The sequence below is a fragment of the Bombus pyrosoma genome, linkage group LG12 (genome assembly GCF_014825855.1).
Source record: "Bombus pyrosoma isolate SC7728 linkage group LG12, ASM1482585v1, whole genome shotgun sequence".
Classification (NCBI taxonomy): domain Eukaryota; kingdom Metazoa; phylum Arthropoda; class Insecta; order Hymenoptera; family Apidae; genus Bombus; species Bombus pyrosoma.
Window position 1 is genome coordinate 7,175,772 of NC_057781.1, and position 26,321 is coordinate 7,202,092.

The window sequence follows — 26,321 nt, forward strand, 5'->3', positions numbered from 1 at the left end:
AGGAATGGGAGGAAGTAAGAATATGTAAGAATATGTTTACGTGCATGTAATGCTTTAAAGTAACGTAAAGTCTGGTGATGTATATGGGAATTAAAGAGGAAGCTTAAGGTGCAGGAACGTAGAAGTATGAAATAATGGAAAATGGAGATATAATAAGGTAGAAACGTTAAAACGTATAAATATAAAGATCGAAGGAGTAATATCTTCCTCTTACTTTGCTAATTTTTGCGTCACATATCGACCAATCCCTAGCAATTGTTCGTTACCTTTCGTGCCTTTTTGATCGATATATGAAGTCTCTATGGAATAATGTGAGACAAAACCGAGTTATATCTAATATATTCGATATATTCTTGGTGCTAATAAAAATCCAGATCATTGAGCGCAGTGCAGATAGTTAAGAGTAACGTAAACGAACCGCTTGGAGATTCGTCAGGATAAAAATAATGTACTCGTAATCGCTCATCATCCAGACGGTAATTACACGCATATTTGAAAGTCAATCATGACACGTAAGTTTTCGCAAACGGATGCGTGAAACGATCGCTTAATTGTTTCTCGTCTAATTCTTCGAAAGAACTGTCGATCTCTTGCAAACGCGATTTTACTACAACAATAATTCCAAAACGATCTTCGTACCAATATTTTATTACAATATACATTTTTATTACAAAACACGTACATCGTTGGATGATGAAATACATGTATACATACGAACAGATTATCCACGATAGCTTATGAATCATGATCAATATAAATTAATATCGTCGAAAAGACTGTGAATTGCTACAAAATATTTAACATTGCCGTTCCACGCTCTTACCATATATAACGTATAAGTTTGATACTATCTTATCAGACTGTCGTATCTATCACCTTATCGTTTCTACTTCGTGTTTTATCACAAACACTTAATAAAGAAACGTACGATCGCCCATATCTGGCAAATGATTCACAGTACACGCTTACGCTATTTTTTCTACAATTTCCACTGTAGCTTACCTCGTAAGCGAGACAGAACGATCGTCTGAATTGTTATTAAACCGTGTGACGTTTACACATGTGTACGAAATTATGGCAATGCCAGAAATTATACAGGGAATCTCAGTGATCGTTGTCGATTCTACGTGAAAAGATAAGTCGACAATGGAGAATAAAATTTGTACTCGTTAAAATGTTTGCCGAATGAAACGAATCTCTGCATTTACAAAGATACAAATTTGCATAAACATGCTTTCCAGTCTGGTCATTTTATTCGCCTCTTTTTACTAACGAGATCGAAGATTCATCGATAGGAGAAAGTTCTCAGAATTCATCGTCGTCCGTGGCTCTCTTGTAGAAAGCTCGTGAGAAGGTGGCGGGTCCTTGAGTGCCGCAGAAGAAGAAGCCACGACGCCAGAAAACGAAAATCGTCAGGCAGACTGGAATGGCGAGCAATAGACCGACCAATACGCCGATGAGGATCGTCGCGTCCCTTTCCGGTCTTGCATTGTTTAAGTCCAAGCATCGCAAGCTTCGATGGGATAACGAAGACAAGTTCTTGCCAGCGTGTTCCGGCGGGAAAGCACAGATGAGTGAATCCAGTTCGTCTCCCATGAGCTTCTTCCCGTATTTTGGCAGCAACGTGCCAATCTAGAAGGAAGAAATTAATATTGTTACACTTGTACGATTTCCACCTTATAATTTTATCATTTCTATCGTATTATTCTATTTTATAATTATTATGTTCGAAACAAGAATTTCAATGCTTCATCTTAGATTATTAATTTTTACTATCTTCCATATGAAATTCTGTGCCTTCCATATCTTGTAAAATATTTTCGGAAACTCCTAATATCTTACATTCCACTTTTATATTTTCCAATACTTCCAGTGTTTAATACGAAATTCGAAAACTCAAGTAGTTTAATATAATTTCAATCATCACGGTCACGCAGTTCTTCTTCGAACAAGACCAAACATGCAACGAAAGCTACTGTGTTCCCGCATTGGGTTTCCAGGATCAACAAAAAAAATACACTTTTCATTATTATGTATAGTTTCATTGGAATTCAGTTTAATGGAGAGAATATTTCATACGAGATACTCGGCCAAAAACAGCGATAGAAGAGATATTTCAGAAAGAGGAAAGTTCGACTAGATCGATCTGTAAATTGAAGACTACCAGCAGAAGAACACGTTAAGTCATATTTTTTTATTTCTTGCTTCTCGTATTGCCGGAATTATTTTGATGTTTGCCTTTCAAGTCAAACATACGTTTCTTCGTTCTTCTAAACATATTCAAAATGTCGCTTTCCTTAATAATAATTATACTTTTGGTTTGCGTAAAACTTGATCAATTTACGACGGTTATATTTAAAAGATTGGCAACATCTTTAGACTTAATTACTTTCGTTTTCAATGACACGTTCTATTAACATTCTCCTGTTTAGTCCGACAGTGACGCTAAAAATCAACAATGCTACACGTAACAGATTTTTCACCTCTGATCTTCAATTGGCATCGAAGGAACGATCGATTGGTTGGATGGAAAGTACGCGATACAAATGGAAGTGGATTGTGCGTTTCGTGATTGCCAGAACTTACCAGATATTGATTATTGCAATCGCAGCTCCATTTGTTGTTCATCAGATCCAATTTTTCAAGCCAGTCCCATCTTGCTACCAATTGCTGAGGCAAATATCGCAGGGCGTTATCCGATAAATCGAGTTTCTTTAGTGGCGGCCACACAGGTACCTCAGAGTTATTCTACAATAATTTATAATAATAATTTGGCACGTAATAACCGTTCTTATTCTATCCGAAGGGAAACGGACGAACAAATAGACGAATAAATAAATAAAAATGATGAAAAGGAAATAGAACGTCAATCGATATCCTTCTCGGTTATGGATTGTATTAGAATTAAGTCGAGGAAGAAAGATGAAATTAATATAGCAAGAGATGAAATTAATAAAAATTAAGTTAACGCGATTTAAATTGAAATTAACCAATTAATAGAGCAATACGTTAAATTAATCTGGATGAAGTTACCTGCGTGGCAAGAGCGTAATCATCGATCGATTCCAGTTTCGGACAGTTTTCTATACGAAGATGCTCGAGAGACATCAAGCCTGAAAAGGCATATGGTCCGACAATCGTCAAATGAGGCATGCAACAGAGGCTTAACTCCTTCAGTTTTGGAATAAGTGGAAACGGGTATAAGTGATCGATAATTTGAATTGGATTTTCGTCCAGGTAAAGCACCTCGAGCATCGTTGTTTCCTCGAGAGCTTTCGGAACAGATGTAAGTAGATTTCCGCTTAAGTTAAGCTTCCTGAGGGACCTAATCAATTAATTATTAGTTAGCGTTTCATTTGATTAGAGTTAAACGTAGAACGTGTCTTATCGTATTGTGAAGCCATACAGTACATGATGATACTATTAAACAATTTATTAAGACATTATGATAAAAGCATATATGAAAAGGAAAATAATAATGGTCTTACTTTTAATACGGTAATAGGGTAAAAATAAATAAAGTGAGTGTAAAAGAGATATTCGTATAAGGAATAATTTCAGAGTAAACCTTGTATAAGGCAGTTCGTTAATACAATTTTTTAATAATATTTTTATAAATCGTAGAATTCAGATGTGTCATATTTTATGAAAATACCAGGAAAATTCAGAAGTGAAGAGAAAGAAAATACGGAATATTATTTGGCACACTGATATTTTGTAGAATTTTCTTTCAATTGTATAGCTTCACGCTGTTGAATGAATCAAACAGATAAATTGTTAAATTATCGAAAAAGTAAAGGAGAGAAGGATGGAACGAAGAAAAGGAAAAGATAAAAAGTAAGGGAAGAAAGGAAGAAAACAGAAAAAATAGGAAAGGAAAGGAGAGGGAAACGATATGGAATAATTGGCAAGGTTCAAGCAGGAATGAACGAGATATTAGATTCCTGTAAATTGATTACATGCATAAATGATTATTGTCCTCTCATCCATAAAATACTGTTCGTAACAATGTATCTGAATATACTGGAATTTTTAAGGACTATTGAAAATTGTTTACTCTTTCGTTTACGTTATATGTATGCTATACATGTATCAAATAATGACTGTATCTCGTTTCTCACTTTTTATGAATTTTATTTTTAATTAAATTATTAACGCGGCTATTTCAGCCAATTAAGAGATGTTCCTGTATATCTGAACTTCCTCTACATCAAATATATTCCAATCATTTACACAAGTATGCACTTATATATCTTTGTATCACGGAATTTTATTAATAAGGCAAATTATATAAAGCTCCTTCTAAAATTACTTGCTGCACAAATATCTTTTTTCCCATTTTTTCACGCTCACTGTGTACGTCGATATATAACGGATAACACGTTGGAATGCAAAAATACATATCGGCTACTGGCTTTGATTCAATAAACCATTCTGCTATTTGATATACCTACTTCACTGTTCTTAATTCCGTACAGCAAAATGGGTATATTAAATAATAGAATGGTTTATTGAGTTAAGTAAAGTAGTACGTAGACGTGTATTTTTACATTCCAACGCATTATCCGTACTTATTGACGTATAACAGTGTGCGTAAAAGAAAAAGTATTCGCGCAGCAAGTAATTTCAGAAGGAGCTTTATGTAAGCCGGTTTATTAATAAAATCGATGAGAATAATAATTAAATCGATATGAGATGCAAACATCGTTCGAAGGTAATCAACTAGAGCACGAGCATATCATCTAAGTAGGCTGTTAATCTTTTTTTTCCCACCTTTCATATTTTTATTCGCTTTCAGAATCTTTTAAATAAACCATTTATGAGATTGTGTTTATATGACACAAATTATCAAGAACAAAATTGGACTAAATCAAATTTTTCTGAGTTTATGAAATTAATTTACAAAGGTGAAGAAATCTATTTTTTTTTTTTTTCAAATGAAACCTAGAGAGCATAACGAAGTGACGTGTAATATAACTGTACCTGAAAAGTAAAAGAATACCAAGAAAAATGAGAAAAGAAATACATAGAACGCTTTGACTTGACTGACAACAGTATATCAGGCAATTAATTCAAACATTTTGGTGGAATAATTTCTCGAATATTGGAATTATTCCACTTTTACTCTCAATAACTCATATAGTGAATATTCTGATAGAAAAATGAAAAATGAATGGAAAATAAAAAATACATCAGTCCATGAAATACTTAACACAGTTGGTGTAATTTCATAGACGATATTGTACGTTATCGAGCTTTGCTGTATAATAATTTGTAGAATGCGATATCTAGAGTTTGTTATCAGTGTAATACGTTCTATCGAATCAGTTTCCGTTATTGTATCAATATTTGCCTGATAGTTTGCAATAGTATCGAGGAACTGAGATATTTACCTAGACGAGTAGAAATGAACGTCCGAAAGTGTCTTTAGGCCACAGTAACTCAAGTCTAACTCTTCCAGATACGGAAGAGAGCTGATCGCAATGGACGTACGTTCGTCGATTCTCGAGAACTGATTCCAGGAAAGGTTCAACACCTTCAGACTTTCCATGTGCTCGAAAAGATCTTGATGCAACGAATGGAGCACGTTGTGAGCTAAGTTTAAGACCACTAGCTTCTCCAATGGTTCGTAAGCATCCGATGAAAATTTACCCTGAGGTATCAAGACATAGAGATCATTGAATTTTTAGAAGTATATGAGAAACGATTAAATCAAAGCTTGTTTCGTCTTTCAGGAATGGCAGTATCGTTTTGGAAAAGGTTAATCTATATTATCAAATGCAATATGTTTTAAATATTAATTGTAAATTGAAATTTATAATTTAATTCTATGGAAGTTACATTTTAATTAATGTATTTAATATCCATAATACTAATTAGATCAAAAGAATATAAATGGATGTAACCACCGCGATAATAAGTAATTAATCGATTACTATTGATTTATCGTGACACGTTATAAGATTCTTCAAGAACTAATGTTTCATGACGATTATGAGTATATATTTCTATTACTTAAAATGTGCTTAACTAGCACGTAAATATTACCTCAAACACGCCAGGTTTTAAGTTTTCCGTCGTAAGTTGATTATGACTCAGATCTAACTCGGTAAGATTAATTATCTCCTTAAAGGCTCGAGGATCGATTCTCGTGATTTTGTTCTTCTGCAGCGACAGTTTCCTAATTTCTATTTTTGGGAATGGTTTCACGTGAACCAATAAATTCCCATTGAACGACGCTATCTTTATGGTTTTATTGGACCATTGTCCACCCTCCAAGTGGTGGGTCAAATTTCTGTTATCACAATCTATGATATCATCTGATAGAAAAAGATTAATTCGTTTATAAATTTCTATTTCTCACGTTCGAAAATTTTTATATTCGTTTCTATCTTTCCTTTAACATTTCTTGAACATTTATAAAATATTGATTCTACTGTCGGTCTGTCACTTGAAACTTGGTAGATCTACCGGTTTAAATTTTTAAAAGGCTTATATCTTTGGATTTAACAGGTCTTAGTATTATACATCATGCAATGGTAAAATACTGCCTTCTATTCAAATAGCTTCGAAATCAGAAAATTAACAAAAATAAACTTAAAACGTTATATAATGACCAGCGTACACGGTGTTTTAGTTTATTAAGGACCTACGATTAATTATCGTATTCGTTCATTATCAAATTCTGTTTTTTAACGATGTTACTAGACTAAGGAAATTCCAAGGATTCACTTAACATTCTTTTCGCCATTATTTTTGCCAGAAGATGTAGATTTTGCGGAATTGTAGATTCTACAATTTTATGAAACTTAAAGACATGTAATTACTTGTAACATTACGATAAACTGTCGCTTGGTCCTTAATAGACTAATAGGCAGAACTTCGCATTTAGTTGATTTGAAATTACCTATACAATTGCATACGGTGCACAAATGTGGAAGTTTCGGCTTAGATATTTCCTCCTCCAGATTGGTAATTTCAACGTCCATAGTTGCATCCGTATTGTTTGAGTTTGCATTATTGGCAACGTTTTGGCACTCAACGGTAGCAAAAGTGAAAATAAAAATAACGAAAAATCGGTAATTCATGATTTCTTGCGAGATCAGTACCGGTAGAACCTCACAGTGAGAACTAAAATCAGTTTTTCTGTATCGAGCCGAGTACCTCTGATAACAAAACCGGTGATAAGATACCGTTGATCGCCGTTACTCATCGTTCCAACCGGGTAAATCCTTTTAATTCGCTTTTACAGTTTGTTTTTATTGAAAGCCACCATTCGCGTATATTGATGTCTTGATTCCTTCCTTGAAAATAATCGAATTTATAATTCATTTCGTCGGTGTGGAATAACTTGCAAATATTTGATACTATTATTTCGTCAATCCACGCAGACGATTTTTTCCCTGTGGTCTTCATATATAAATATGTATATTTACGCCATAATTGTATTATAACATTTGAATCTGTTACACTCAAAGAAACAAGCCTTTTAAAAATAGCTTATAAGTTGACGATTTTTTGTAATAACCAAAGCTACAACCAATGAAACAAGCAATATTTCGTTTGAAATATATACAATTTTTTTTCATGAAATTTAAAAATCGCGCTCCAATTTGAGCGACACTTGAATGAACCGATAATCGCGTTCGTGTTGCCATCTGGTGTGTATCCGCGGTATTAATGAAGAAGAGAAACCTTCGCGAAAAGTATTGAATCGATGACGTCACAAAAGACGTGTCAGTGGAAGGAGTAGACAGGGATTGTAGAGGAGCATGTTGAAAAATGTCCGATTACTTTAATTTATCGTACAGCGTGAATAGTGGTAAACAGAGGGGTTCGTGCTGTCGCGCGTGTGTACGTTAGACCGGTGTCGTTACATGATTATCATTGAGCCTCGAGGTATCACGTGGACTAAGACGAAGTCAGTTTCGAACTAGTCAGACACGCCGTCGACCCGAAATATCATCGAAAAATAAAACTGGTGTGGACGGTGTGGTTTTGTTCTCATGGGACTTCTCGGATGCTGGCTTTTGCGATACGGTAAGTAACCATAGGATAAATGGTCTTTCGATTAGTGTCATCCAAACAGCTGTTTCGATACATCGTTCGATGCAGCGTAAATTCCCGCTGGGCCGTGCACCTGTGAATTTGTGAGGTTAGGTCTCGTTTATTCGTTCCTGGTGCGCCGATACACGCGAAAAACTTGTTTTGTGCGCAATGCCCCCAGTGAACGCCCATTCCTCGCGGTCTGCCTTGACAGAATTGCGGATTGATACGATCGATATTGTTAAGGCTCTTCCAAACACCAACTTTTTCCAATGACATCGTGCCTACCATGCGACCGATCCTCCATATCAACTGCCTCTCAATTGATGTTCATTATCTAGCCCTTTACACGTTACAAACATTTCTTCTTTCTTTCTGTTTCCTATTAACAATACAATATTTAGTACATATATTTACACGATGAAATTGTATTGCATTATCTAAACAGGAATCTCAATAACTTATAATCAATTAATTTCATAGAAAACTAATTTCTATAGTTACAGAGTAACAATGACTCTTACGATAACTTATAATATTGAATATTTTTCTGTTTATGTAATACATTACGCTCTCGCGCCTTAAAAAAATTTAGTCAATTATCGTAAGATCGTTTATTAGTATTGTCAATATCACCAAGTGCAAGATAACTGGCGGGAAGTTTAATTGAAGGATATTTTGTTATGAGTATTATAACAAATTTATCTTACGATATTGTTTAATTGATATATTTGAATAATAATTACAGCAATTTTCTTAAATAGATTTTTAATTCAATAACTTATTGGCTCGTTTTATATAAATATATATAATACCTCACATATAATACATGTTATTATACATCGTATAGATATTTATAAAAATCGGATCAACTATTAATTACTGAATTAAATTAAAAATCTACTTGAGGAAATCAATGTAATTATTATTCAAATATATCAATTAAAGATATCGCATGATTTTTTCATGATGAAACTATGGCAGAGAAAATTAAAATAGTCAAATAAACTGAGAAGTGGATTCCGATTAATAGGAATAGTCACTGTATTCACCTTGGTATCGATAATCACGATCTCTTGCATAGTCGAGCTACATATTTAGCTTAGTTTCTATCTAGAACAGAATAATGCGACCTAAACGAATTACGTCAAAAGATAAACGGGGAGCTTCAGAACGCAAGCGTGTATTCTCGATGAAACGAGAAAATCGCTGTTTACATCGTATCAAGAGAACCGGTTGAAATCGTTCAGAGAATTTGTTGTGAAAAAAAAGAGTGACAAAGATGCTGCAATGAGGTATCATTATAGTGTGTGCTATATATATTCGATGAATCAAATTATTGTACAGTCGATTGATACGATGAATCTTTTTATTTAAACCTGTACTTACAAAGCGAAATAAATTGATAAAATTTTTATAAAAGAATTAACCTGGAGGAAACGATCTACAATTTGATAAATTATATAATAATGTATTCCCATAAAAAAGTGTCTAGTGATTTTTTTTTATAACCAAAAAAAATGTAATTATGATTTAATGTGAAAAAAATAAAAATTGCCCAACGGAATAATTTCTTCTCCGTAGCAATCGGGAAAATTATGGGAATAAAGTCAAACGTTTATTATTATCTTACAGGAATTATTATGAAATCTGAAAATAATATCGACGAATTCAAATTTTTTCCACGAACACACGTAAGCCCTTATTTATCTCGAATTTTGATCTCGAAATGTGTAGTTGTGAATAAAAAGAAGGAAATACCTGAAAGCTATTATGCAGGCAATTTCCTTACGTAAACTAACATTTGCAACAATTTAAAGCAAGTATCAAAGAATTTATTAAATATCAGAAGTAGTTATGAAATATTATTATTCACCTATGTATATCATTTCCAGCTTGTTCATTTTTTTTTTAAATAATCAAATTATATAGATTTCCGATATCTCACATGAATTTTAGTTACTAATTTTACTAATTTCACTTTTTAAGAAATCAATTGTATTTCTTTCAAATAAAAGAAACATCTCCATCATTTGAAAAAATTAATTTCTTTTATATTTTATGTACTGCATATCTTCTCTCGACTCGAAATTTTGGTATTCTTTGCATTAATTTCTTTATTCTTACGAGTTGTATTGTATTCAATAAAATGAATCGTTTTTCAGTTAGTAAATTAACGAGATTTAGTAAGAAAATTATTACAAGCTGCTCGTACAACCTTTAGTCTTCTCTATCTAAATTCGAATATTGATTCAATTTTTACATTACAAAATCAATACAATTTTTTAACAACGAAGTCTAACGTTATAATAATACGATAACTTCGTAATAAGAAGATAAAGTAACTAGAATTAGGAGTAATTATGCAATTTAGTGACTTTTTCCAGGCTAGACTATTTATATCCAATCTTTTTTGCTCGAGAAGTTCGACTCTAAAGAGGTTAGGTTGCGCATAAATATTCTAAGAATAGTAAGGAATTTTAGTTGAGTAACATTTTTATATAAATTACAGGATGAATTATAGAATACACGGGGCGAAAGAAGTAACGGAAGGAACTCGAATTTCCCGCAGAAATTTTATCGAGCACCCTATAGGTAGAGCGCTGCGCAGCAGTGAAGCATCGGCGCCGTCGGCAGCGGTGGCCTCTTGTAGTTTTTGCTACGCCCTCTTCGCATGAAAATGATTCTTCCCCGGCGTGCTGTAGTAGGGATCGTCGACCATTGGTTATCGAACGTTTGACTGACAGTTCGACTATCTCGTGTTAGGCTCGCGATGAAAGGGAGAAAGAAAAACGACTTCTGGCTTCGTATTAACGCCCACCGCTGATTCCAAAGCCGTTCTTTAACTCACGTCTCTTTCTACCGCGGTGTTGTTGCCCGTCACGACGCCGGTTTTAATACGCCGATGACTGACAGGTAGTAAACAAGTCCGCTTGCCCACGGGATACCATCTTTGTCATAATTAACCCTTTCGGTGCCAGACCGGTATGTGTGCGCGTTTAAACGTGTTTCTTTTAACGAGAATTTACTCCCGCTTTCTGATGTCTCCATGTTATAATGTAATATATTGTAGAAAAATAAGAATATACTATAATAATATAATAAAAAGACAATGTTGAAAAAGAAATTATATATTAATGTATTTGTGAATAAGTTTTAGACAAAATATAATATTCAGTGTTGAATTTAATAACAAACACGATTTTGTTTGAGGAATTCAACTTAAAATACCTTTTTACGGGAAGTCTTTAATATATTGTTATTTTCTGAATGATAATGTTTCGGAATTTTAATGTACGGTTTAACGATGTTGATAGATGTATAATAATAAAGTAGCAGATTGAGATGTTGAAAGTGGGAAACCATAGAATAAATTCGTACAAATATTTGACCGCAGATATGTACTTAGCGGAATTTAAGTACTCTCTTACGTTCGAAAATGATCACTGTGTCCTAACCGACTGCTATATCTCTGGCACTTAAAGGGTTAAAGATTCGTTTCTCCTCTTATTTACGCTCGTAAAGACACGTTTCATTGCTTCTCTGTCATTACTTTGTCTTATAAGAATGAGCTGTTGCTTTAAAATACTTCAACATGTTTTCTACTAAATTTCTTTTACGTTATTTTGCAATCTTAACTAATTGCGTTCAGTTATTTAAATCATAGATTGGTACATTTATAAAGCATGTTTTTTTTTTGTTTACAAAAATATTAAACAAAGAAAAAATGTAATAAATTTAAAAAATGATTGCTGACTTTATTGTGCAGTGTTAATAAGAACAATTTAATCAATTCTTTCAACAAATTAACACGTCAGTTTCACGGCTCTTCTCCAGGTTAAGTTATTGCCTCTTACACTTTGATTACTTCTAATTGCACGTTCCTTGAAACTCCAGTGTCACAGTAATTATTAGGTCGTTACAAAAAATCAACACGTTGGACAAGTTGTGCAGCAAATCGCGTGATCAAAGTGCATGTACGCCATTACATAGTTTCCGCCAGTCCATTTCTTTTGAATTAATAACCGTCTCATTTTTGGCACTGTTCATAACACGTGGTTGCCACTATGTTTTAAATTCTTAATCCATTTTTTTTACTGATATTTTGACCAAACCAAATTTTTGCACTTTTTTGTTTTTTGTTTTTCTATTTCTTTTTCGATCATTCGTCTGCTTTTTTTGTACATGTATCATGTATATTTTATTACACAACATGATTCATGTATATTTTATTATAACGTATTTCATATTAATACTTGTTAGCTAGATGTTATCTTAGTTTTAAGTAGAAAACTACATTTTTATGTTTTATTGTTTTTCGTTCTAGGTATCATTTCAGTAATTTGCAATAATAGATACGATACTGCTTTGTATATGAAATTGCTCGATTTTTGAAACTTTTACAAGAAAGAGTTGTTACGCTTAAAACAGCTGATCTTCAAAATATTATTTTTAACAAATAATTTCTCTCATATATATAAAATAGGAAAAATTGGAAATATTAAAATCGATTAAGTTAATTCATAAACGGAATAAAAACGAATATAATCGAATATCAATAATTAACCTAAGTGGAAATAACTATAAAATATTTTTGATATCGTAAAATAATTCCATAAATATCAACATGACTGCTTGAATACTAAAAATCGAGAGCATCTGGATTACGAGATTTCGATGGATATTATAGATTATTATTTGAAGTATACTTTTCATTTCCTGTCTCTCTCTGCTCATTAGAGCATTACGCTTTGTCTGTCTCGCTTCTCTGTAACAGCTGCTGCCGAATAATATCGAATACCAAAGAATTTGAAAGTGAGATGCGCAATGCGTCGTTTAGAATAAAATAAAATAAAGAAGATAGACGTCACCCCTTCTCACGTTCGCAATGTAACTGCGAAATATGATAAAAGTAAACAATGATAATGGTGGGTTCTTCAATGAAACAGTATCACGTTGAAAGGAAGAACGAATTAATAATGGAGGAACATCGAGAAAATAATTAATAAAATGAAAGTTAAGTAACGCAGTTTCTTTTGAAATTTTATTTACTTTTAATGAAAAATACAGTTAATTTGTAGAAAATGTCGATGTCATTGTGAACGCACCATAAAACGGAATGGGAGAACTTCCTTACCGATAGTTTATTGCTGTAGTAGCCGAGGTTGAAATTAAAATAATGGTTCCTAGAGAAGAATGTAGATGAAGTTTGAAAAGATGAACACATGGGAGAACATTTTTTTCATTATTCTTGAAAATTATAAAGAAACAAAAATCGTCGATAAGACACTAAATTATTGAATTATATATTTCATTATATTTCAATATTTTTTTTTTAGAGAAGTTACCTTCTAGTATAAAGAGCAAGACCAGGTAAACTATCTGTTACCTACCATAAAATGATTTTGAAAATGAATATCATATTGTCACTTTTCTCGACAAAGGTGACACAGAGTGACGCTACTATATTCATGAAAAATGCATGGTTTGGTCCATTCCTCACGAAGAGACGTACAAATCTTTTTATTGTATAGAAAACAAACTTATACACATAAATTACCTCTATAAAGAAAAGAATATTACGAAACAGCGGACGCAGATTTCCACGGAGAGATAATTTGACGTTTGACCTAAACGAATGAGATAGCAAAAAGAACGTAAGAAATTCTAAAAGAAGGGAAAGAAAAAAGAAGAAGTTGAAACACGTTAAGGCCGTTTCGATGTGTGGCTGCAGTCGTAGAAATGAAGCACACTGACCGTTCACCGTCAGCGATAATATTTTTAAATGAAAGCGGCGAGAGAGGCGACTGGCACAATAAATATCGGGTTTAACGGAAAGACGCGAGTGTGTTGGAAGCACCACTTGCAAGTAATGGTTACCTCTGTCCACCTCCTTTTTTTACCGCTTCCCTAGTTCAGCTACCACCTCGCGGCATTCCCTTTAATGTATCTAACTCTTCTTCTCATATACCGATACTTTCTCTCGCTTACTCATTCTCTACGACTATTCCGTCACGACGAAGTTTTGATAAAATGTCAGGAGAACGGCTATTCCCATTATTCGAAGAAGAATAAGATTCCATTGTGTATTCATCCTTTATACACATACTCTAATCTTTGTTACCTTTAGATTTAAAAGTTGTACTATACTTTGCGAATTTTTATAAAATGGATTATGTATTATGTATCTAGGACTGAAGGATACATGGAAGATGCAACTTATACAATATTATATTTTTTCATGAGAAAAGAAATGAATTTTCTTCTAGATAGAGATTTCGAAAACAATCTTAAGGTCAGCGTCTTTTCTATTTTTCTCTGTTTTCACGCGTTATTACAAAGCCATATTTCGAAAGTCACAAGTAGAAATAAAAATGATTGTAAAATAGATAATAACAATTTCGTTATTTGTTGAGCTGCACAAATATTAAATATTCTTAAGTGGTCATACGCAAAAATAAAAAGCACTATAGTTTAAAAGGTGAAAACAATGTAATTAGCGTGAGTCGATGCAAAAAAATTATTGGTTTAATGACATTACTACTTAGCTAATGAAGGTATTTTTCACAGACAACTATAGCTATCAGTCGTAACCACGATTTTTCGGGTGTCGTCGTCTTGTCAGCCAGTCGTGTGTCGCAGTACTTTATTTATTCATACCGAGGGAACGTGTATGGGGATTGGGGAAAATTCAAAAGGAACGTTCGGAATGGGAAGCAGAACTGGTGCCAGCAACAGTGCTGATGGTGTTGAGACCGTCTAACGATGACATTTAAATGCAGTGCCGCGCATCGTTTGGTTCTTCGTGCCACGACGATTCTCTCCTTCCCCGACCCCTTCTTTTTCCTCTCGTCTCATCTCTACCCCTGGTTCATCTCTACTCGAAATACGCCGGGATATCTTGCTTAAAGTATACGATATTTTTTATCCTATTATTTTTCAAGCGTTACCCATTCCATTCTCACTTATTTTATTCTCAATTTACAAATACACAATACTCGCATTAATCATTATATACGATTTATTTTACTTTCAGATCACAAGTACGCAATACTCACATTAATCGACACGTAAATACCATTCGTTATATTTGTATCTAACTGTCAAGTCACAAATTCACGATACTTACATTAATCAATATGTAAGTGTCATTTATTACATGTATATTTTACCTCCAAGTTACAAATATACAATTATAATCAATACATTAGCCAGTGGTGACACTCATTGCATTGTCAAGTTACCGATTATTAATCCATGTGTATTAGAATTATCACGAATATTAATAGATTGGATATTTCTTTTGTTGTAGGATAATCGTGTAAATTATTGGAAGACTGAGGATAGATCGAGGAATATTTACATATCAGAGGCCCCGGAGGACCTGGGCAACGATGGAAGCTGCCAGACAGGAATGATAGGTAACAAAAATTCTAAAGAATAAAAATTTAATTGATGGCCAACAGTGGAACTACCAAAAGTAAACAAGCATTAAAATAATAAATTTTATATTTGTTGGCTTTGCAATTACTGGTGGAAACATGCAGCTGTCGTTTCTTGCAAAATTGATGTCGTCTCTTGTTGAGATATATGTTGTTAAGATATGAGTATCTATTAAAATTTATTTAATTCTAATCGTATCCACTGCTAGCAATAAGTATTATATTAGGACACCTGCTCCTTGCATTCGATCGAAAAACTGTAAGAAATATTTTATTTTATTTATTATTTTATAATACATTAGAAGACACATCATATAACGTAATGAAATGATGAAATAATTATAAAATAAAAATAAAACTGGAAGAAAAAGATGTTTGAATATTTATGGCCAACAGTATTAATGCAATATTATAAATAAACTGCAGATGTTTATACAAATTGCAATTTTTGTGGACGTAACTAAAGAAGAATGGAACCTATAGAAACTCATTTCATTCTCTAAAAATTGTAACCAAAAGTAGATTGAATATTTTATGTTTTTGGATTATGTTTCATTCTCACGATACACATATCTCCGTACCTACGTATCTGTCATAAATTCATAAACATCCGCCGTTTAGTTATACATTTTTATTGATTAGACCTTTAAAAATAAGAGAAGAAAACAAATAATAATTTAATGATATGAACGTAGAATGCAAGAGGGTAGCACCGCCGTGGCGCTAGCGATGGTGACTCCTGGCTACGATCAGGACCCTGCAAGTGGGGTTGCCGATTACACGACTCATCAAGATCAGGCTCAGTTCGAGGCAGACAAGAGGGCAGTCTATAAACATCCCCTCTTCCCATTGCTCGCGTTACTTTTTGAAAGATGCGAACAAGCTACACAGAGTTCGGACAACTCGACGTCCGAAAGCTTCAACATGGACATACAGGCCTTCGTCCAACACCAAGAAAGAGACCGAAAGCCTTTCCTAATCAATGACCCCGAAATTGACGGTTTGGTAAGTTTCTTTATAGTCCAGGTATGACATTAGAAGTATAACATCTTCTGGAATCCCTCAAGACTAATTCACACTCGTAATAGCTTGAGTTAAAGAATTTATAATTTTAGAATATTTGACTTCTTAATCTATATACACATCCTGCTGTAGACCATTAACGATATTTATTAAAATTAAATATTCAGTTAATGAATTTTGCAGTTGATGGTGGAATGTACGACAGGATTTAAGAAAAAATTAAGTTGATCCTAATATTAAACTAATGCAAATTAATGTAGCCATCTTCGCACTATAATAAATGATACGTGTATTTATGGAAAATATTCAAGGTAGAATACTCGTTATAATATTTAATAGATGAAGCAGGTTTATGAAAATATAAATTTACACAAATCCGTAACTCGTTAGAGCATAGAAACTTCGTTGCAATTTATGCATTTTAAAAAATATGACATTCTTATCTATTTCTATAAAAAGTACACAGTCCAAAAATGTTCATAATTTCTTCACATACAAAACAAGACACGCATTGGATTGAATAATAAGTTCAACACGGTGTATAATATTTCTATGAATATTAGACAAATTATTTAAAGACTGTAAATACACGTATATCTGAATTTTATTATGAAAAGTATATATTTATACAGAAATAAGATAAATAGATTGCTTCTTAACTAAACAGATTTTTTATGAAACTAGTTCAAAATTCATGTTTCTTTCTCCCCCCCCTTTTCTTAAGAAAACCTGAATGAATTTATTACTGGACTTTATGTTTATTTCAAAAAAAAAAAAAGAAAGAAAAGGAAACAAAGAAAAAATAAAAAAGGAGAGACAGGAGAAAACAAAGAAACAAATAATAAGCGACGCGGCGCAACTCGATAATGAAAAGAAAATCGTTTAATCGTGGACGTTGTTTTTGTGCCTCTGCCAACGCAGATGATCAAAGCGATACAGGTGCTGCGGATTCACCTACTCGAGCTGGAAAAAGTGCAGGAGCTGTGCAAGGACTTTTGCAACAGGTACATCACGTGCCTGAAGGGCAAGATGCAGAGCGAGAATCTGCTACGCAGCGATTACAGTCACCATGGACACGATATGGGTCCATCGAGTGGCAGCAACGGAAGCAGTCCTTTGCAGGTTAGATATTATTTTGACCGTTTAATAAGGCGGCCTGGCCTGTTTCCCCCTTTACCTAAGTAGTTATCCTTTTTTTTTAGTGATGCGCAAGAATCGCGACTATAATCTTGAAAAACGCTCCAACGTTGCTACGTGTGTCTCTGTCTCTTCTTTCTTCCTACTCTCTATGTCTTAACTCTTCGAACCTAAAAGAACAGAAATTTAAAACTAGAGAACTACTGCGCCTTCTCTTTATTAACATCGCTACATATCTCGTATAGAAGTCAGTGTACTTTTAAAATAACTTCGCTGGGGAGTTTGTACGTCGAAATGCGAAGTAAGAGGGGAAAAATGCCTCTTTGTGGGATATCTCGAAATGTCGGTCGATTGACTAACTCTCGTGAGTACTCTGACCTAAATGTAGCGGTTAGTGATAGCTAAATAAGCTATTGATCGAGGAGCATTTTTCTAAGGGAGTTAAATAAAGTTTCGTTGGTAAATAGACAGTAATTGGACGAAAATATTTACTCTATTATATATGAGATACGTGCCGGTTGATTTAGTATTGTTATTGTACATAATACATTCAATAATTAGTAAATCGTAAACAAAAATGAGTAAATTGTTCAATGCGTATGTAGGAGATCAAACGTGGATCAAATGCTTTCTAATTCTTTACTATCTCTCTTTAATCATATTTCATCTGGTAATTAACATCTCAAAATTAACAGCGTCTTGTAAATTCTTCAAACTCTAACAGTTGATCTGAACGATCTCGCTGAATATTCAGTTTAGGATCCTTCTCATAACAGATTAAACAATATACTATTTAGATTAGTCAAATAGTCAAAATTATTCTAACAATAGATTTAACACTCGGATCAACCAGTCGATTACTTAATTCAAAGCATACGTTATTTAAAGAAAAGAAAGAAAAAAAAAGAAAGGAAAAGACGAGCGATACTTGCGCGTCGCTCAAAATATTATAGAACCCCACCCCTGCTCTCTGACGGCTAGTTGCGACATATATTTCCCAGGTGCTGTCTTCTACAGGCAATGATGTTGAGTCGGGAGCTAACGGATTCAGAGTGAGCAGAGGCGACACCCTGTCGGAGAACGGTGGTGCGAGTCAGTTGGCTGCGCAAGAGGAAACCGGTAACGACAGGCCGCCGTCGGTGCGATCATCTTCCACTGCTCAGCGTTCGATCAGATCCTCCAGCCAGGACCATGACGATCCACTGTCACCTTCCACGGTACACGGGAGCACACCACTTTCACAAATTGGGGCTCATTCCTGTGCACCAGTCAACGATATCTATCTTGGTCAAGGTAAACTTATTTGTTTATATTAATTCATTTTATATAGTAAACGGGTAACGATGATTCTAGCTAAATGGCTTCTACTTTTCGTTTCATAATTTTTTTTCTCCTTTCTTCAGTGTTTAAAATTGAAGAGTTTGCAACAATGAGGAGATAGTTACAATACTTAAATTGTATTAATTGGAAGAGAAAGGAAAGGTATAGGATTTATATTCAAAATTCTATTAGGTCTGGTACACGTGAAATAATATATCGTTTCTTTGAAATGTTGAAATGATTGCTCTATCATACATATTAAGGAGATCTATAATAAAATTTTGTTGGTTTACACAAATTACTAGAAAATGAAGCCGCTTCCTTATTGCAGCAGCCCCTTCAATTATATTTGATTGTTGATTAATCAGGTGAAAACAAAATAAAGTGTAAAGTTACATGCATTTGAGTCTTTTATTTGCAATTTTTGTTTACATTGAATTTCACAGAGCACATTGATGATTACAGTATAGGATATTCAACAATTAATTGTGTCTTAGCTTGTAACTTGAATATTTTTGTGATTATCACGCCATAAAAATTGAGCTTTGATAAAGATTAAAATATTAATTTAAACGTAAGCATTGTCAACTTACGTTTATAGATGATATGGACTGTGTGAATATTGGCGACAGAATATATTTAGAAGAGGTTGGTTATTGGGGCCTCCTTGCCTTGCAAGAGCGTGAAAATGAATACGTCGATGTCGGGGATGCGAATGACGAAAAGTATTTTGGTTAGACGAACTTGGTTCTTTCTTACCAATGACTAATGTTTTTTTTCACTTGAATATTAATTACTAATTAAACATGTGAATATAAACTAACTAAATTAAAATAAATAAATATTATCAATTCTGCATGGAGCTGCAGTTAATCTGTCACAACAAATATATCGTGTTTATTATGCCCAGATATTACCGTGGCTGGTTCTCCTTCACCTGCACCAAGTGAAGACGAAGATGAAGGATGTGGCACTGGCACTGCTACTTCCAATCACAGTAGTGGTGGTCATGGAGGTAATCATAGCAGCGTTAAGAAAGGAAGACAAAAACGGGGCGTCTTACCTAAACAAGCTACAAGCATTATGCGAACTTGGCTCTTCGAACATTTAGTTGTGAGTATAATCTCCTATAGTATAATATAAAATTCAATCCAGTGATCATTATTCTATACTTCAGTTTACAACTTTGTTACATAGGATCACGAAAGTATTTACCACGGAAAATTTTTACGAATATATTGCATAGTTGTAATTTTTGTAAATTCTATTGGCACTGTAACGAGACACGAGTATAGAATAAAGTAAATAAATTATAATTATTGTTATCAATTATTTCTTAGCATCCATACCCCACGGAGGATGAGAAGCGTCAAATAGCGGGTCAAACGAACTTAACGTTGCTACAAGTCAATAATTGGTTCATCAATGCTCGTCGAAGAATCCTTCAGCCAATGCTCGACGGTGCCGGAGCGGATTCGATACAGCGAGCCGGGAAACGTCACAAGGTATCGAAACACGTGGTGCAACACCAACAGGTGCAGCCACAACAAGGCGGTGGCTGGCAATCTGAAGATTCTGGAAGTGACTCCGGTTCCAGCGACGGTGAGGGAGGTGCCGATAGATCGAAAGATGGTAACGATAGCGACGAAGATGATCTTCACTGACCTCTGTCGATCATTAAAACATCAACCTCTTTACGGTACCTTCAAATCCAGTTGCTCATTACAGTATTAAGGTATTCGAGAATAGATTTCGCTTTAACTGTCAAATACGTAATTATTCTCGCGAAAATCAAGGGTATTATTGGTCGAGGTTATCACGCTCTCTTATCGGATCCGACAGTTTCAATCTCTTTTACTATCCATGGAGTATCTTAGCGTTTTTAAACATCGTTATTCGTTAACTACGGTCCGAGAAAGATTGAACAAGAAATCCTGTATAATTCGTAACATGTTCTTTCCCTTTATTTTTATTTTTTTTTTTTTATACATTGTCTGTAGGAATAATTCGATCATGATAAGAAAGAATTTTAGGATTGTTATATTTTTTAATCAGTTTCCTTAATTCGTTGATAAGCAAGTTACATTGAAGCAACTTTTCTTCTTCTGAATAATTCGTTATTTTTTACGGTTGTTTCTTCTTAATGATTCAATTTTAATGATTATTAATTTATGTGTAATAGTTCAAGGCGACAAATGAAGATGGTATAAAAAAGTCATCGTTTGTATCACATACTGAACAATAGACCGTGTTTTCCACGATGTTTATCAATCGAGTTGTTTAGTTGAATAGTTAGGGAGTAGTTCAAATCAACTGATTTGTAGAAGCAAATTATTTTTCGAAAGAAGACGGAAATGTCCGTAAACAATATTCACACTGTGAAAGATCTTTATGGAGACGAGTATATTTGCGTGTAACATGTACATTTTTTCTATGATATAAACTACGAACGAAGAGTTTACTCGTTTAACAAAACGATTAGAAGCAAGTTAAATCTAAGGTGGCAACAACACAAAAGTCAACGTTACTGTTTATATATTTTTATATCGAAACTTTATTTCCTTCAAGATGCGTTTTTCCCAGGTTTCGCAGCGATATAAAACGTCTTTCAATATTTAACAACAAGACAAGAAAAAAGAATAAGATCAATACGTGCTTAAAGATCATAATTTCTGTAGAAAGTTAGCGATCTTTATATCACTTTATTTTCAAACTGTTCTGAAATACTATTAAACTTACAGATACATTTATCCTATGAACTCTGGGTGGAATTAAAAATGAAATACTAACGACATTTAAAGTAAAGGGGAAAAAAGCAAAGATAAACGTTTGAATATTTATTGGTTCGACCAGCCTCACACAATTAACTCGATTCCTGAATAGTTTTGAGAGAATTTAGGGATATTTCTGTAAAGGGGAGACATAGTACTTTCTATAGTGTTATCGAAAATCGTCCAAACGAGACTATGTATAATATAGATATCTTAAATAACGACACAAATGAACGATCGTTCTCAACCCTTCCTAATTAAAATAAGCTATGACGATATTGTGCTACTACATTTAACATAGGCGAGATATGTTTTTGTGATCGGTCGGCAACCATCGAAATGCTAAAAAGATAAACCTAAATCCCGGGAAAAGCCATGCGTAAAAAATGAAGAACTGGATTACAATGAATTAAAAAAGAAGATGATTGTGATGATCGGTCAGTAAAATGGTAACAATCTCGGTCTTGTACTCTTCGTGCCATTAAAGAGCGTGGTAACTTCCGCGTTTAGTCTTTGTTCAGCTCTGCAGTGTCGTGACATAGCGAAGTGCTATCCCTCCAAGATAATAATAATAATAATAATAATTAATAATTAATAATAATAACAATAATATTATTATTAATAATAATACCATTACGACTAATAATGATAACAACAACAATGATAATATAATACTACTTTAAATATATGATGATTATATTTTTAAACTCTAAGTGTCGTCTTTAAAAGAAGAAAAAAAAAAAAGAAAAAAACACGTGTACCGCAGTTTGAACAAATGTGGTAATGCTGTACATATACAATATACAAGAACTATTAGAAATAAAGGAGAAGAACGTTTAATGTGATTTCTCTTCAAACAGAAAGCAAGAGAAAACAGGAAAAATTGAAGAAAAATATGATTAACAATACATTTTCTTGTAACTGAAAAAATACGACAGAGAAAAAAAGTCTAAGGCTCGACGACAAGCACATGCCATCTTAGGGTTATAAGTGTTCATACATTCGCTGTCTGCATATGATCGGTTGCGTTTTACTGAAAGTGTCCTCCAAATTGCGCGTGCTGAATAGTTAGCGACATGTAAAATGTTTTAATTGAAAGAATCAGAGAAAATTGAACGGAAAACATCACTTAATCGACGTTGTTTTAAGTTCGATGACGATTAATCATGTACATACACATACGATGCTCTTCCTGCATACTTGTCTTCGATTGTCCTCCAATTATTTCCAAGCGTTCCGTCCATCGCATTTTCAACACTGTTGAGATCTTCGACTGCCTTCGAAACGCTATTCTAAAAGAACAAGCATTTTTTAAACGATCATTCAAATGTAGAAGTGTAATCGCATCTAAGAACGCAACTTAATATTAGCAATAATTTTCATATTTCTTTTACGATTTTCTCTACTCTTTTAATGCCTTCGATGAAGACTATTTTTCTGTATTTAATCATCCCTTATCAATCTGTAAAATATGTTAAGGTGATATTGGAGAGCGTTATCGAGTTCCACCGGATAATAGGAGAATGAGAATGAAATAATGATTCGTTTGAAATGAATTTCATAAAATCTCTTAATAAGCTATGTTGATGTCAGTGATTCCTACATATACAGCACTCTCTTAATTTCTGTGCGAGGTAATAATAATATTATAATCTGTAAACAAATATATGAGTAACAAACGAACGCTAGTCCACTGATTAAAACGCATAGAGGATAGCCCGCATAAGTAGTCGATTTTTGGTCATTTTTTGATCATTGATCTCTTCCTAAAAGGACAAGATGAAACGATAAAGTTAAGTTATAGATGTGCAAAGATAAGAAAAGAGCAAATAATAGTTATTAATGTAAACTATGCGGTCGATTCTCAATGTACTCAGAGGAGCGAAAAGTTAAAAATTATTGATTAGGTCTATTGATATTTACTTTGCTATTCATTGGTATTATACTTTTCTTCCGGTATATAATCGATGTACATAGCCGAAACAGGCACAAAGTGCTTCCATTAGTGGCTTACGAGCTTTTTCCGAACATTGTTCGAGACAAACTGATTTCTATTCCAATAGTTGGCCAGTGTCTTATCCGGCTGCTCGAAACTGTTAAACATGTTCTAAGGGAAAGAAGCAAGTTAATCGAGGCTTAGTAAAACGATATCATCAGTTGAAGACAGCTTTTATTACAGTATAGCTCCATATACGGTGTAGTGATGTAAGTGAAACCAGAATAAATGGGGCGAACGATTGTGGACAATGGTTGCGAAGAAAAAAAAGAAAATCAACGAAAAAAACGCTGATTCGATTATATGACGAACTATATATTATTTAATAGCATTTTTCTACTTTGCTTTTATCTCTAACTGGATCAGCGATTAATAAAAATGGTCTACGATCGCTCGTACCGGTTAGTTCGTCTGTGTTTATAAGTACCAGCAATAAATGCGCACTCTCCCTAAGAAAATAGAACTAAGAATCGTCAGCTCGTATCGCGTCAAATCACCTGGTACGGGACTATACTGTACACTCTCGACTAAGTATAATTATAAAGTAATGGTAGATTAAGAGGTAGGTTGTAAGGCTGAACCACGTATACGTATGTGCTGCGGCACCAGACGACTGTGATAACTCGGTGGGCGGTGCCCAGCCTCCTACTTCATACTTGTATACTGAAAATTATGGAATACTTCAAAGACACACACACATACAAATACATCATACATATACACAAGATACAAAAATCAGAGACTAAATACACAAGTAGAAACATTTACCAGAAAGGATTGAATGTATATGTTAGAGCTTGCATTGAGAGAACTTAGTACTTGGTCCGTAGGCTTGCTTGGATTGTTCTTTTTGCCCTTTATAAGTTCTTGCTTGTGATCAGTGGTTCCTATTGAGAGTGCTTGTTTTAAAAGTAACTTGGACATATTTAAAAACCAACGAGTTGTCTGAATTGGATATTTCATATATTTTGTAAATAGAATAGTTGATAGTAGATATACATTTATTATAATTATACTATACAAACATACACGTACTATAATTGTTTACATTAAAATATAAATAGGGATATAAAAATTCAAAACGTATGAATATTTTCATCCTTCCAGGTGCATGAGGACGGACTTCCAAGTAAATCTCTAATGTTGCATTAGTGATTGAAGTGCAAGCTCTAAAATATTTGAGAAGATAGGAATGGACCGAAAAGTGTGATGATAATAAGAGTTTTTTTGGTACAAGATTAAGTTTCATGTTTTGACTGCCTGAGTTCGTTGAATTATTTGTTTATCTTCCATAGACTTTTATAACTAACATACTAAAGATAATGTATATTACACATGTTACATTTCTCATCTTGTTTTACAATATTTTGTACTGTTATTCCGTTAATATCTGATATCGTCAGGGAACACCCTAGGATAAAGTACTTCTTTTAAACTTTTTATGTTGTATACGTGCATTGATTTATATTGTTCTACTATAAATGTGATACGAAAAAAAATAGGACAACTCAAATTTTAGGCTACCCGATTTCCTAATATTATCCTTGTTGTAATTTCGTATTCTCTATTTTTTTTAATTTCGTTATATTTTGTTACTCCTTAAATAATAATGAACTATACAAATATTTGTAAGAAATATGTTTTAGTTCATGTATTTTATAAATATTCACGAAATCTCTAGAACAAATATTCTGTACCTTTTTAAAGATATTTAAATGTACATTAACAAATGTTTGTACAATACTGCATGTATATGATAATATTAAACTATAGGACTTTCGTAGGTCCATTCCTAACTTAAAATTTTAAGTCGTAAATTAAACGTATTACGTACATACTAAAAAGAAAGCATAAGTAAACAACATGAATACTTCTCTCTCGTGTACATCAAGGTCCTGTTAAATAAGTTGTTTATTAATAATAAACGCCATCACGCTTGCAATACGTGTTTCTGATTTTTATCGTAACCTTAAGATATTGATAATCAGTTTTCCAATAAATAATTATATATCAAATGATATGAAAAATTAACTGACCGATGTAAAAATAAACGTTTCTATAAAAAAGAATGTGTCTTAATAATATAATATTAGAAAAATTTAACCAAAGTTTAAATTTTTAGATTTATTATACAAAGTATTTTATTATTGATAGTAAGACCATGTAACTTATACATTAAACAAAATACCAATCAAATATACATATATTGCTCATCATGTTCGTATATTTTACAAATACTATGGAATTGCAAATAATCACAGTTAATTGTTTCTAGTTTAGATTATAATAAAGAATCAAAGAATTTAGTAAACATCTCTCTTATAACGTACTTACATTGTTTTTATAAAATACGTACAAATTGGTGTATATATTTACAAATATCGTTTGAGTAGAATTTTCTTATAACAATTCGTTTTAATCTCTAACAAAAGAATTCTCTAATCTTCAATTATGCTTTACATAATTTTGTTGCGTCATTTCCTATATCGAATAATCTAGATTTTATAAATTAGGGAAAACTATTAATTAAAAAATAAATATTGCAAATATGCAAAATACATGTTAAAAACATGAGATAGTGAATAT

General features: G+C 33.2%; 2 protein-coding genes across 7 annotated transcripts; one reads left to right on the forward strand and one right to left on the reverse strand.

Moving 5' to 3' along the window:
• Positions 1-632: 632 nt before the first annotated feature.
• LOC122573474 (leucine-rich repeat neuronal protein 3-like) lies at positions 633-7,132 on the reverse strand. The gene is made up of 6 exons (XM_043739873.1): positions 6,908-7,132; positions 6,049-6,320; positions 5,394-5,653; positions 3,034-3,325; positions 2,587-2,748; positions 633-1,632 (listed from the first exon to the last, which is right to left on the reverse strand). The coding sequence occupies exons 1-6, from the start codon at positions 7,086-7,088 to the stop codon at positions 1,306-1,308; spliced, it is 1,494 nt and encodes a 497-aa protein (XP_043595808.1). The 5' UTR covers positions 7,089-7,132; the 3' UTR covers positions 633-1,305.
• A 593-nt stretch (positions 7,133-7,725) lies between these two features.
• Positions 7,726-25,677, forward strand: LOC122573807 (homeobox protein PKNOX2-like). Of its 6 annotated transcripts, none has more exons than XM_043740684.1 (9): positions 7,726-8,040; positions 10,559-10,962; positions 15,359-15,467; positions 16,184-16,493; positions 17,433-17,633; positions 18,650-18,941; positions 19,570-19,701; positions 19,879-20,081; positions 20,309-25,677. In XM_043740684.1, exons 4-9 carry the CDS (start codon positions 16,185-16,187, stop codon positions 20,630-20,632), a joined length of 1,461 nt encoding a protein of 486 aa, XP_043596619.1. In that variant the 5' UTR covers positions 7,726-8,040; positions 10,559-10,962; positions 15,359-15,467; position 16,184; the 3' UTR covers positions 20,633-25,677. The 6 variants fall into 6 exon arrangements, with proteins under 6 accessions (XP_043596619.1, XP_043596615.1, XP_043596620.1 ...); XM_043740680.1 differs by lacking the exon at positions 10,559-10,962 and having other exon boundaries at positions 20,309-20,667; positions 21,151-25,677; XM_043740685.1 differs by lacking the exon at positions 10,559-10,962 and having other exon boundaries at positions 20,309-20,667; positions 24,843-25,677.
• The last annotated feature ends 644 nt before the right edge of the window (positions 25,678-26,321 follow it).

Coding starts and splice junctions, on each gene's coding strand:
- LOC122573474 (XM_043739873.1), bottom strand. CDS start 7,088: ATGAATTACCGATTTTTCGTTATTTTTATTTTCACTTTTGCTACCGTT. Junction 5,654..6,048: donor TAAAACCTGGCGTGTTTGAG/GTAATATTTACG, acceptor TTGATACCTCAG/GGTAAATTTTCATCGGATGC. Junction 1,633..2,586: donor ATTGCAATAATCAATATCTG/GTAAGTTCTGGC, acceptor TCTTCCTTCTAG/ATTGGCACGTTGCTGCCAAA.
- LOC122573807 (XM_043740684.1), top strand. CDS start 16,185: ATGCAAGAGGGTAGCACCGCCGTGGCGCTAGCGATGGTGACTCCTGGC. Junction 16,494..17,432: donor ACCCCGAAATTGACGGTTTG/GTAAGTTTCTTT, acceptor CTGCCAACGCAG/ATGATCAAAGCGATACAGGT. Junction 19,702..19,878: donor GAATGACGAAAAGTATTTTG/GTTAGACGAACT, acceptor TATTATGCCCAG/ATATTACCGTGGCTGGTTCT.